General features: G+C 43.3%; 1 protein-coding gene across 2 annotated transcripts in view; it reads left to right on the top strand.

The window, feature by feature from the left end:
- The first annotated feature begins 2,873 nt into the window (after positions 1 to 2,873).
- LOC103112031 (cytochrome P450 4B1) overlaps positions 2,874 to 13,697 on the top strand; it is a 34,256-nt gene continuing 23,432 nt past the window's right edge. For both annotated transcript variants that reach the window (XM_060205976.1, XM_060205977.1), the window contains exon 1: positions 2,874 to 3,107. In XM_060205976.1, the coding sequence (XP_060061959.1) occupies positions 2,928 to 3,107 (180 nt within the window). In that variant the 5' untranslated portion in view covers positions 2,874 to 2,927. The remainder of the gene's footprint in view (positions 3,108 to 13,697) is intronic.

Raw genomic sequence — 13,697 nt, 5'->3', positions numbered from 1 at the left:
GAATTTAAGCAATAAAGATTTATTGGCTCACATAAGTAAGAGATTCAAAGGCACTCTTAACTTGTAGTGAATTTTGATCCAGGAGCTCAAACAGTGTGATTAGTATTCAATTTCTCCCTGTGTATTCTTCAGTTTAGCTCCTTTGGCATTGCACACCTTCTTTTCTGATCTCCCCCCACTTTAATGACTAAGGAGAGTACATGCTTTCAGGTTCAAATGGAACATTAAAGGGAGAATCTGTTTCCAGAGAGCTTAAAGACTGAAATCAACTTTCATTAGCCCCAACTGACTGACTCTGGTCATGTGGTGATTCTTAAAACACTCAATCACTGTGAGCAAGGAAAATGATGACTATCTTAAACAAATGCAGATCCTTGTTGGAGATAGGGTTGAGGTTCCAGGTTGGCTGGAAGAAGGAAACAGAGAATGAATGCTGAGACACAATGTCTGCTCTATGCACTTTCTACTTTCCATGCTAGCCCTCCTTACTTTTCTGGTGAGCCCTAAAATGTCCTCCTTCAGCAGGTGGGATCTCCCTCCAGCTGTTCCCCAAACACCCTGTTTATTACACAGTGAATTGAGTTCAAACTGATAAAAAGCAATCACCATAAGATGTAGAAATTTGCTGATGTATATTTCTGCTTTCTCACTCTCTGACCTGAATGACTTGCATTTTTAATGGGCACTTGATTTTCTAACCTAATGAAAAGAAGTTAAATCTTAGGAACTCCCTTGGCATTCTTTTCCTTCTTGCCCTCTGCCTTCTTCACCCATGTTTAGGCTGAATATGGTGGTGACTTCCTGTCAGAGGGGAAGTCTTAGTTTTCTCTCCAGAAGGGATAGGGAGGCCATGCTGGCACTTGACTATTCTCTGATTCAGCACCTACAGTCTGAGTTCTGAGTTCCGAGATCTGAGTTCCAAGTCCACCTGTTAGCTGCCTTGCCCTCTTGTCCCCTCCATGCTAGGTGCAGTCTCTGCTTTGCTTGGAGACTGATTTCCACACACTGACACCTCCAGTGTCCCTTACAAACTCAATTCTGGGTAGGCGATACCAGAAGATGAAGGTTGGGAGAGTAGAGAAGTGAGAACATTGCTTTTCTCCTTCCCTGCTCTGGCACTGTATCTCTGGCAATAGCTGCTTCTATCGCACTACATATTTTGTTTTGTTCCTTAATTCTGCTAATCCCTCTGAAGGGAATCTGCTCCCATCTGAGTGAATATTGTTCCCTGTGGAATACTGACTGTTACAACCCAGGCCTGGAGGGACAAACAGCACCCACGGCTGTAAGTTGAGAGCTAACACTTTGCTAAAATGCTTTGGATATTTTTCTGCCCCTCTCAGGGTCCAAGTGACTTACTATCCATCTTACTATCCATCAGTCCAGGAGGGACTAAGCTGGATGATCTCTCCTCTTCATCCTGAAAATAATCTTCTAGACTCCTAAGTGTCAGGTGTGCATGGTCCTAGGGGTGGAAGTGGCCTTTGTTTGAACTAGTACCTCTCCTCAGGACTCTGGGTCTACAGCATTGTCCCTAAAGGTGCCTCACAAATTAAGGATTCAGGCAGAGCATGGCATAAATACAATACTTCCCAGAAGTCCAAATTAAAAATGACACTCCAAGCTATTTTGCAAAGTGCACAGCTAGGGGATTGGGAGATAGCTCACCTTGCAGAGTACACACTTTACTATACACAATGAGTTGGGCTTGAATCCCCATTACCACATGGGAGGATCATGCAAAGGGGAAGATTCATTAGCAGTGGAATCTCTCCTTTTCTCTCTCTTTCTTTTTAAAATATTTATTTATTCCCTTTTGTTGCTCTTGTTGTTTTTTATTGTTGTAGTTATTGTTTTTGTTATTGATGTTGTCATTGTTGGATAGGACAGAGAGAAATGGAGAGAGGAGGGGAAGACAGAGATGGGGAGAGAAAGATAGTCACCTGCAGACCTGCTTCACCACTTGTGAAGCGACTCCCCTGCAGGTGGGGAGCCGGGATCCTCCAGTTAGTCCTTGTGCTTTATGCCACGGCTTAACCCGCTGCGCTACCGCCCAACTCTTCCTCTCAGTCTTTATCTCTCTCTGTCTCTCACTATCTATCTTAAAGAAATAAAAAGAAACTGCCTGGGGTGGTGGATATATGCAGGTGCAAAACCTAATTGAGAAAAAATACTGGTGAAAAAAATAAAATGACCCTCATGACTAAAAAGAAAGTCGCCCCCCAAAAAATCAAACAAAAAACCCCCACCAAAAGCCAAGTACAGGTTTAACTGAACCTCAGCTTCATTGTCTGGTCAGTGGGTATAAAGAGTGAGTTCTTAAGGGGTCAGGTGGTGGCACACCTGGTTGAGGGGACACATTACAATGCATAAAGATCTGGGTTTGAGCCCTTGGTCCCCACCTGCAGGGGGAAAGCTTCACAAGTGGTGAAACTGGCCTGCAGGTTTCTATTTCCCTCTCTATCTCCATCTCCCCTCTCAATTTCTGTCTCTTTCTAATAAATACATAAATAAATAACAATAAAAAAAAGAGTTCATTTGGGTCAAGTGAGAGAGCATGTGAAAAATGCCTGAAATGATGGAGTGGCATGAGGAGAGAGATGCCACTATATGTCTTTGATTGCACTAGGTGCCTTGTGGTGCACCACTAGGGAGCCCAAGTGAGCCGCTCACTGACTGGCTCTCTGAGCCCACCATCAGCTCCTTCTGAGCTGAGTTTCTGGAGAAGTCAGTCAGTTGGTCTGCTCTCTTGTTTGTGACTTTGGAGGCAGTTGTCTCTGCCCTGTGGCACTCAGCCACAGTCCAGGCTGCTGCAGGGCGGGGCTTAGGGTGGGGGCTGGCAGGATGCCTGGATCCAGTGCATAAGGGAACTGTGGGGCAGCAGGAAGCACTCTGGGACCTAGGCAGTGGCAACAGGAACACTAGCCATGGCCACAGCCTTACTCTCCCTGAGCCCCTCCCGGTTGGGTCTGTGGGCTTCTGTGCTGGTCTTGGTCTTAGTCTTCATCAAGCTTGTGGGCCTGGTACTGAGGAAGCAGATGCTGGCTAAGGCTATGAACAACTTCTCAGGACCTCCTACTCACTGGCTGTTTGGGCATGCTCATGAGGTATGTGGGTGGAGGCAGAAAACAACCTGTCTTCCCTAAAGTCCAGCCTGATCCCCTGGGGAAGGTGGAGGGGTGGAGGGAGACCCCACACTGAAACTGGCAGGATAATGTTGGGGGGTGGGCATGTCTTCAATTCAGCTTTTCTCCCAGATCTCTTCCTCACTCCTGCCTTCAAGACTGACTTCAGAGTTGGGTTACACATAAAGTTGGGACCCAAGAGGATCACACTGCTTCCCATCTCTCTGAAGCCCAAGGGTCAGACAAAGCTCTGCTAAGGACTCTGGCAGCTTTGGGAAAATGTTAGTGGACAATGGGAAAATCAGAGCACAGTCAGCATCCTTAGCTCTGTGTGGCAGGAAAAGTTCCCGTCTAAGGCAGAAAATGAAAGCAAAGGAAGAGATGGTCACTGTCATTCCAGATGCCTCCAGGAGCAAGGCATGGGTGTCTCTAAGGTGTAGCTCTCTGTGCCATGGCCATGAGTGGCTTGGGAGCAAGCTTGACACCTTCCTGGCTTTAGATCCTGCCTTGTCCTTCCCTGTTGTATCACGGTAGTGGCACTACCTTAGCACCTATTGTCAGGAACCTCTTAGCTCTCTGTTGTCACAGTGATCTAGACTTGAGGTTTCTGAGTACAAGGCAAGGGATACCTGCATTGGGACCAATGCAGAGAAGTAATTCCTTGACTTCCAGCTCCTGGAGATCCAAATTAACCTGTTGTAACTAGGAGGCTAAATTAAACAAACAAACAAACAAACCGATATGTGTTCTGATTTGCCATCAAGTTTGGGAACTCAGATGATGTAGATGGCAGATTAAGACTGAGACTCAGAGATGGGCACAGTTAGTGCTATTTCCTGAATATGCTTCCTTCTTATTTTTCTGTGGGAAATACTTCTCCTCTGTGCTTAGCATTGAAGTGAGCTTGACTTTCAGGTGAGAACTTCCCAGGCTTATTCCTGCCCTGATATCTGCAGATGACATAATATTTCCCTTGTATTCTGAACACACACGGGAGAGGACAAGATGGGTTGTGGGATGAACAAGACTTACAGTCTGCTATCAAGTTGCATATTGTTTAGAAGGGAAAAAAGACACAGAGTCTTTCCTTTCTCCATACTGGATGGATTGGCTAACCAATGTTTGACACTAGCCCTGTGCTATGTTCCTCAGCTCTTGTTCCATCGTCTTGTCATCTTTTTTTCACCTGCTCAGCTCTCCCAATGGACTGTGACTCCTGGAGGATGGAGACTGAGCAGATTCATCCCTGTATTCTCAGGTTTCAGTCCAAGGCTAGCATGGACAAGGTATCACTGAGTGAATAATGACTGTTGGAGAGTGGAGAGGAGTATGACAGAGGACACAGATGACAGAGAGGACAAAGGAAAAGTCTTCAGGAACTGGAGCTCAAGGAGTCTGCTTCTATCCATTGGTTCTGAGGCAGAGGAACTGGGAAAGGCTTCACTATGAAGGAAAGTCAGGGGAAGGTTTAGTTCTGAACCTAGATAGGAGAAGGAGAAGCATTTAGGGACATCCTAACTCCCTTAACTCCTATTTGCCTCCATCAAAGCTGAGCTTGTCTTTAGACAGCTGGCTTCGTAAGGATAGGAAACGTGTCCCCCAGGCCCATGTCAGAAGTGACAGCTTTCTTTCTCCCAAATTCCTTGAATCACACATTGAGAGTATGAAGAAGACCTGAAGCATAATTTAACTCTGACTTCCTGGCTCTGACACAATTATCTGAAGAATAAACAAGGTATGAAAGGGTAGTTGCTTTAGGGCAAAACAAATGTTTCCTAGGGAACCACCTTGGGCACAATTCCTCTGTATTCCTCCATAGCTTGGCTCCTCTGCTCTCAGGTCAAATTCACACCAGAATATGAGAAATGGGAAGGGCAATTTAGGGATTATATTTCTTAATGTGAAGACAAGGAAAGTGGGATTTATAAAGGACAAGGCATTTTCTTATGTCCATGTTGTAGCTCAGAAATGGAGCCAAGGCTAGACTCAGGACTCTTATGTTTTCACTGAAGACATGAGCAAGTCATTTGAAGTGGCTACAACTTTGATTCTCAGGTCTGGTAATGATGAAAATAAAATAGAAGCAGGAGGGCTAGTGGTTGAAAGTAGAATCTAGGGAGACCTATTTTCTAGATGAAGTCCTCCCTTCTTCCTTTTTTCCTTCTTTTCTCCTTCCTTCCTTCCTTCCTTCCTTCCTTCCTTCCTTCCTTCCTTTCCTCTTTCATACCAGGTCACTGCTTAGCTCTGATTTATGGTGTTTCTGGGGGTTGAACCTGGAAGCCCTGTTACCTAAAGTATGGAAATCTATTGCTTAGACCACTATGCTATTTTTTTCTATCCCTGCTATCCTTTCTTGATATTTGATTACAATCTGGAGTCCCTGGAACATCTACTGGGCATCCTCCTCAAATTCCAAAATGTGACCTGCTGGAGCAGGGTAATGTCCCATTTTTTAGGGACCCCTCTCATACTACTCTGGGGCTCAGGGAGAACTTTGCATTTTGTAGGCACTCAGCCATATTACTTTCCTGAGATTGGGGTTCCTAGCAGGAACCTACAAATCTTTTTTTATTAGTGATTTAATATTGACTTAAAAAATTAAGAGGTAACAGCGTATATATCTGAAGAGTAAGCAAGGTATGAAAGGGTAGTTGCTTTAGGGCAAAACAAATGTTTGCTGGGGAACCACCTTGGACAAAATTCCTCTCTATTCCTCCATAGCTTGGAACCTCTGCTCTCAGGTCAAATTCAGACTTGAATCTGAGAAATGGGAAGGGCAATTTAGGGATTCTATACTCTTCCCACAACCAGGATTCTGTGTCCCCATTCCCTCCATTGGAAACTGTAGTAGTTCTCCCAAGGTCACACATATGAGTTGACTATTATTTTTTATAATTATCTATATTTACATATATTTGCCCTTTTATTCCCTATGGTCCTGCCTTCTCTTCCTAAGTCACACCTATACATGTTACTATTTCCAAATGTCTTTCCTTTTTTTGGATCCACAAATTTTATCTGTGTATGTTTGTGAGGTGGGCTGGGACATGATGAGAAGGGGAGGACAAATGGCAGCTCTTATACCAGAGGATGTTTCTTTATTTCTGTGTAGTTTAGCTCTGATGAAGACATAAGAGTAGGGCAGAATAGAGAGGATGGGACTGGAAGTGTGTCAGAGGGGACAAATCATAAAAGACCTCCCAGGATCATGTCAAAGACTTGACTTTATTCCAATTGAAAAGGAGAGCCACTGAAGAGATTCAAGAGAGGGAGTGACAAAGTCATCTTGGTTTTGGCAGTAACTTGACTGGCAGAGACTAAATTGGAGGCAGTGATACAGACAGATGATTGTAAAGTAAGGCAGAGGTCTGAGAGTTGGGAGGTAGAGTAAGCTGTCATGGCATAATGGCTCTTAGAGAGAAAGAGGGAGAGAGAGAGAGAGAGAGAGAGAGAGAGAGAGAGGTATTAGTGCCTTCACCATAGCCAAATGGAAGAGAGTTAAGTTTTCTCCAACAGGTTTTGTCAAACATGGTATCCACAAAGCCAGATCAGAGCAGAATTTGGCAAAGTCACTTCAAGAGAGCTCTTTGAGTCACAAGACTGGGGTTATATTGAGGAGGAATGGATTTCTGTCTGAATTAAGAAAACACCAAGATCTGAGACCTAGGAAGGGGAGGTTCAGGGATTTCCAGCACTTGTTGGTGTTCTTGGGGTCAGGGAGTTGAGATACTGGATCTTGGATTTGGCAAGATTTAAGGCAGGATTCCCATTTCGTGGGAACAGCTACAGTTGGCTCTTAGTTCCTATTTGCTGGTTCCAGGGTATACATTAGTGGGTGAGAGACTCAGAATGAGAGGAAACTAAGAATATCACTTTCAATGTCCCTTTCAAACTGGGAAATTGCACAGCAGTAGTGGGAAGGACTTGCTTGTAAGAGGTCCCATATCTGACTCCAAGCACCACCAATGGCCAGATTGAGTAGTGCTCTGGTCATAGATAAATAATTGCTGGCTGGATTGCAAGAGGAAGGGTGCAGCCCTCACAAAGTATCACTTTAGTATTACTAAGTCATGTGGAAAACTCCATTATATATTTCTAGCTGGTATCAGACTGAGGGTAGCTCCATTGCAAAGTGCAGGATGGATGGTGGTTCTATTGCTAATTTCAGGGTAGGGGACAGGTTCAAGGGACAAACCTGTTATGCTCATATTTGTAAATGTTGGGTCTGAGGGCTCTGAAGGATGTCAGGCAGAGATGCCCAGGAGATTGCTGGGAAAGCTTCTGTTTTCTCTTTGAATTTAGAGTGAGTCAAATGATAGGAAGAACAACTAAGGGAAGAGGAGTACATTGTGATCAATGCTACAAATTCTAGAAGGTGCTTCCGCTGATCTCTGCCAAACTGTATTTGCGCTGAAAATCCATTCCTTTACCATTTTTCCTGAATTTCACCCTCATTTGTGAGATTTATGCTTTGCTTGAGCAATTCTACCCCTCCACCCGCTCCAGAAGAGTTGTGGCAATAGCAATCTGGCACAAAGTAGGTGGCTTATTTCTTGAACATTTTCCAACTGAGTCTCAGGTCAACTGGCTGATGACTTGGCAGACCTGCCAATAGCAGGGACAGTAGAAAGAGCCTTGGCCAGGATGCCAGACTGCCAGATTCATGTGACTGCTCTCTGTGGTCTTTGAGCTGCCTCAAAGGGCTGTGATTGCACTAGATGAAGATGAAGTAGCTTTTACAGTGCATCCTTAGAGAGGGATTTCCTTGGGGGATGGAGGAGCGGAGAAGAGGGCAGCTTGTTCTTCTGAGTCTCTCCTGTTGTTTGTTCTTGGTGAGGTCAACTGTGAGGATGTGGGGGTGGGGCCTGCAGCTTGGGAGTCAGTGATTTATCTCCATGTCTTATTCTCTTCCTGTTTCCTTCCTTTTGGAGAAAAACAGGCTGGGCCCAGACCTCTTGAGTTCTCTAAGAGTTCCAGCTCAGGGCCTCTGAGGACGGGTATGAGATATCCACCCAGCTGTGTAACCCAGGGGAGTTAGGCCACCAGCCACATGCTTCCCAGAGAGTGGACACTCCAGCCCTCATGGAGGGACTTTATCTTCGTGAGTGGGTCAGGTATCAAGAGATGTTCTCATTCTCATCAAGTTCCTGAACAATCAAGAGTTCTTGGGGAGAGGTGGACATGAAAGGTGATGAACAACTCAGGCTGTGAATGTGGTTAGTATGAGGTCACGGTTTCTTGCGCCAGGTGGGGATGCTACAGAGGGATACACTCAAGGCTTATGAGGAGGTGTTGTGTTCTGTTGCACCAGATCAGCCAGGGAATCCTTCCAACCCTGACATCTTATGAGTCTGGCTCCACTCAGACTTAGTTTCTCCTTGTCCTTTGTTCAAAGGAGCTCCCGGAATTAGGAGGGATAGGGAAAAGGAGAGCAATAATGGTGAGTAGGAAATTGCCAAGGAAAACCCTAGAGGACAGAAGGAAAAATGATAGATAGATAGATAGATAGATAGGTAGATAGATAGATAGATAGATAGATAGATAGACAGAACACATGACATTGAAGCTTCCTCTGTGTTGTGGAAACTCAAACTCAATTGCATGCATAGCAAAGCAGGTGACTTTCCAAGTAAGTGAACTATCTCATCAATCCCTGTAAAAAGTCTTACAACCCTCCGGCCCTCATCTTTCCTAAAGTTGAACTCAATATGCTAAGGTTAGAGTCAGTGAGAATGGGTCTATGGGGAGACACACCGAACTTCCCAGAGGGCCTGGGAAGAGAGAAAACTCAGAGAAGGCATATATGGGTGGCAGGGGACTGAAGCAGCTAGGTCCAGCCCTTGGGGCTTTTGGGGAAGTGACTTGGGTGAAACAAGGATCCCTGAGCTGTGCTATCAAATGCTCTGTATCCTTTTTCAAGTCCCAGAAGACATGGCATGAGTTAATTGAGTTATAAGGACTATGAGAGGACTTGACAAGGAGGACAAGTGAGACTAACGCTTGTGTGATTGCAACATAAATGGGACCATCTAGGATTATGTAATGTCCAGTTATACACTGAACACAGCAACCCTGACAGCCTTCAACGTGCAGAAGAAAGTGAGGGGTTCTACCCTGCATCCTAATTAATTTCAAGTTAAATCTAATTAATTACAAGTTCATTCACATTTCAGTGCCTCTATTTTCTGATTTACAAAATGGAAGGACTTATTCATTCCACACTAAGTATATGAGGTATACCTGTGAGTTCACTCACAAAGTATTGGGCATATAGTAATAGTCACTGCCTTCCTTTCCCCTCCCATTTTTATATTGAGAGCAAATCCATATCCAAGGGTGAAACTGTATTTTAGCCAGAGTGCAAGTGAGTGTCTGTTGGGAAAACAAATAGAAATCTGCAATGTTTTTTTTACCACAAAGTGGTTGTGGGAAACCCCTCCTTCCCCAAATTGAGCAAGACCTCAGGCTGAGTCCTTTTGAGACTTTATTTAGCCAATGTTCAGATTAACCAGATTTTTTTCTTCCATTTCCTGTATTCCTTCTTTTTCACCTCCTACTCCACATTTTTAGCACACACTTCACCATGTGCATACTGTGTTATAGAGCCTGTGCTTAACTCCCCAGCAGCCTGGGTATGCCACAGATGTGAAGACTGTGCACTTGGGAAGACTTCTAGCCCAGAGGCAAAGGCAGAGCCAGGGTGTGAATCTCAGCCCAGGGCTATCTAACCATGTGACTAAGCTGCCTTTCTATCTCTGTGAAGTGGCCATTTTAGTTCTGCTTATCTTAAGAATTTTCTGAGGATTAAGAGAGTTTACGTAGCAGGATTAGTGCAGTGTCTTACGTACATTTAATGCTTAATGAATATCAGTGTTAATTTTTTTTTTTTGGGTGCAAGCATTTCTGACCCAATGCAGAATGTGGATAAGGTATTAAAAGTGCTTGAGAGAGCAGGGGAGGCTGAACTTAGTGGAGGATTAAAGAAGTTCTTAAGTAAGGGCATTCAAGACTAATGTAGAGGAACAGGCAGAATTTCACCAGGAATTTTTAGGTGTATAAAGAGAAAGGAATGGAATAACAGACACAGAGCAGTCCCACATCAGGGAGTCATCTTAGCTCTCAGTATTCAGACTCTTAGGGCACATTCATAAACACTAATAGCATCACTCTACTTTGAAGTTATTGGCTACTGCCAGCAAGGTAGCATCAGGCAATCTTATGCATCCATACAGTCATGGAGAAGCCCTGTGCACCTCAGGATATGGCCAGGGAGATGGGGATGACATCTACATCTGAGGTGTTGGTCTACCTTAGAATCCTCATGATCCACAGAGTCACCATGTTCACAGATGGCCACAGGGTTTTGGTAAGAGCCATGCTCATTACAAAGGTCATCACACTCAGGAAATTTCAGAGCTTGGTATCATTATAGCTCACTCACTGTTTTTCCCAGTCCAGATGGTATTTACCAAACAGGGCTCATTTCTGCTATAGCCACACTGATTAGCAACACAGCTGACATGCTTGACCCATGTTGACACATATATTGGGCCTCCAGGGGAACACTATTGGAGACCATGATCCAAAGCCAGTTCCCACATAGTGAGGGACTAGGTTAATCAAACCTTTGCTTACAGGTGGCAATGTCTCAGGCTATGTTCAGAGCACATTCCTATGTGAGTTTGGTGGCATCTGGGAATGTCACAGGGCCAACATTATAGGTAAGAAGATTTGAGGAAGTTTTTGGAGGAAAAGTAGGCTTACAGTGGAGAAAACCATATTGTGTAAGGGTTTGCCCCATGCAAACGTCCAGATTAGATCTTTCCTGCTCTAAACCAGTTAAAGGCTTTGAATGCCACACATGGTAAATGATTTAATCAGTCAAAGCAATGCTATAAGGTTAGTGGTACAGAAGGCAAGATCAAGAGAACATAAAGAATCACCCAAACCTATATATGCAAAATAGGGGAAATCAGTAATTAAATCCAGATCTATCAAGTCCTGAAGATTGCAGTCATGGATCAATTTACAGGCAGTTTAGTGAGCTTCTCTTTAAGCCACCTCAGAACTCAGTTCCCAAGGCTTCTCTTCCTTAAACAGACTTCAAGAAGATGCGAGGACACAATGTGATTAAGAAGAAATCTGCCCAAAAGAAGACTTAATGCACTGAAGAATTATCAGAGATACCTGTTACTATACCTCCCCATGGATTACTGACTTCAGACCTTAGTCTGAGGCCCATGTGCAGTACTCTGAGGGCTTTAAAAAAAAACCGATTTATTTACTTATTTTTATATTATACAATTACATGTCTACAGGGCTTTGAATCCGCACCATTTCCACCACCAGAGTTCTGAATTGTCACTCTCCACCACAGTTCCCCTAAGATTGTAGACATGGGCCAACCATCATCTCTACAACTATCTGTCCACAATTATACATAGTTACTCCCCCTTTTAAAATTCAATCCTCTCTTCCCCTCCAAGCCACTCATGACATCATAACTACCTCCATATATCCCTCTCCTTTTCCTTCTCTCTCTCTGGGTGCTGTTGGAGCTGGAGTGCAGAGTTCTCTTATCTTCATCCTATCACTTCTCCCCTGCTGGGAATATGGATCAAGGTTGTTTTGGGGGAGCAGAATGTAGGAGTTCTGGCTTCTGTAGCTTCTTCTCTGCTGAATATAGGTGCTCCCAGCCTGTTTCTACCTTTCTTTAGTGGGCCCTCTGAGGGCTTTTAAGTGTATCTCTGAAAGAGTCCTTCAAGATGGGAAAGTAGATAAACATGTAATAGCACAGTCCTGTAGAGGAATACTATGCAAGTGTTACAAAGTAATGAGGTTGTTAAGTGTTCTTGTTTGCAAAGAGGGATAAGATGATGTAAATAAAAAAGGTGGGTTTGGGAAAAGTAGTAATTCTCATTCTATTTACATAAAACACCTTTGAGTAATATTTGTGGCTAGAGAACCCACCAAAGAACATAAGATATATTCTGGGTTGTCTCTCCAACTTTAGAGGTTCAGGAGAACCTCACACTTTTCTTACCTGGGAACCTCTTAGCTGTTGCCTCTCTGTTGGATACCTTTCCCTTCCTCTTCATAGGTCAGCTCCTCACCGTCTTTCTGGCTCATCCTGACAGTCACATCCATTCAGAGTCCACCCTGATCATTCTGCCCAAGCAGGTTCTTCTAATTTGTCTTGTAGTTCTGTGTCCATTTCCTTCATAATACCCATAATTGTTTATAATTGTTTTACTCAAATTTTCTTTTTTTAATAATTCTTTTTCCATAGAGTGAAAGGGGAGCACCAATCAGTCTCATTCTACTAAGATATCTTTTTAAAATATTTGCTAGAGAGAGAGAAAGAGACCAAACTCTAGCATATTCAATGATCGAGGTAGAAAATCATGCAAGTCCTCTGCCCTATCCTCTGAGCCATTAATCAGTTAACTGAGATTTCCAGAGAGTGTTGTGCACATAGTAGGCTCTCAACACAGTGTGCTGAATGATTTCACAGGGGCAAGAGATTGGGGAAGGTTCTGTGTTACACAGAAAGCCTGTATTATAGATCTAGAGAATACAGGTTCCGGGGACACAACCAAAATAGAAAACTACAGATCAGTATCTCTGATGAATATAGATGCTAAAATATTGAACAAAATTCTAGCCAACCAGATACAGCAGTATATTAAAAACATTGTTCATCATGACCAAGTGGGGTTTATCCCAGGCATGCAAGGTTGGTTTAATATATGTAAATCAATCAAAGTGATCCACCACATCAACAAAAGGAAGACCAAAAAGCGCATGGTCATATCAATAGATGCAGAGAAATCCTTTGACAAAATCCAACATCCCTTTATGATCAAAACACTACAAAAATGGGAATAGATAGAAAATTCCTGAAGATAGTGGAGTCTATATATAACAAACCTACAGCCAACATCATACTCAATCGTGAAAAACTGGAAGCATTTCCACTCAGATCAGGTACTAGACAGGGCTGCGCACTATCACCATTACTATTCAACATAGTGTTGGAAGTTTGTGCTATAGCAATCAGCAGGAGCAAGGAAATAAAGGGATACAGATTGGAAGAGAAGAAGTCAAACTCTCCCTATTTGCAGATGACATCATAGTATACATTGAAAAACCTAAAGCATCCAGTAAGAAGCTTTTGGAAATCATCAGGAAATACAGTAAGGTGTCAGGCTACAAAATTAACATTCAAAAGTCAGTGGCATTCCTCTATGCAAACACTAAGAAGAAATTGAAATCCAGAAATCAATTCCTTTTACTATAGCAACAAAAACAATAAAATATCTAGGAATAAACCTAACCAAAGAAGTGAAAGACGTGTATACTAAAAATTATGAGTCACTACTCAAAGAAAGTGAATAAGACACAAAGAAGTGGAAAGATATTCCATGTTTATGGGTTGGAAGAATTAACATCATCAAATGAATATACTACCCAGAGCCATCTACAGATTTAATGCTATCCCCATCAAGATCCCAAACACATTTTTTAGGAGAATAGAACAAATGCTACAAATGTTTATCTGGAACCAGAAAA

Source organism: Erinaceus europaeus, chromosome 13 (genome assembly GCF_950295315.1).
Source record: "Erinaceus europaeus chromosome 13, mEriEur2.1, whole genome shotgun sequence".
Lineage (NCBI taxonomy): Eukaryota > Metazoa > Chordata > Mammalia > Eulipotyphla > Erinaceidae > Erinaceus > Erinaceus europaeus.
Note: the sequence above shows the minus strand (reverse complement) of the source record. Positions and strands in the feature narration are given on the sequence as shown.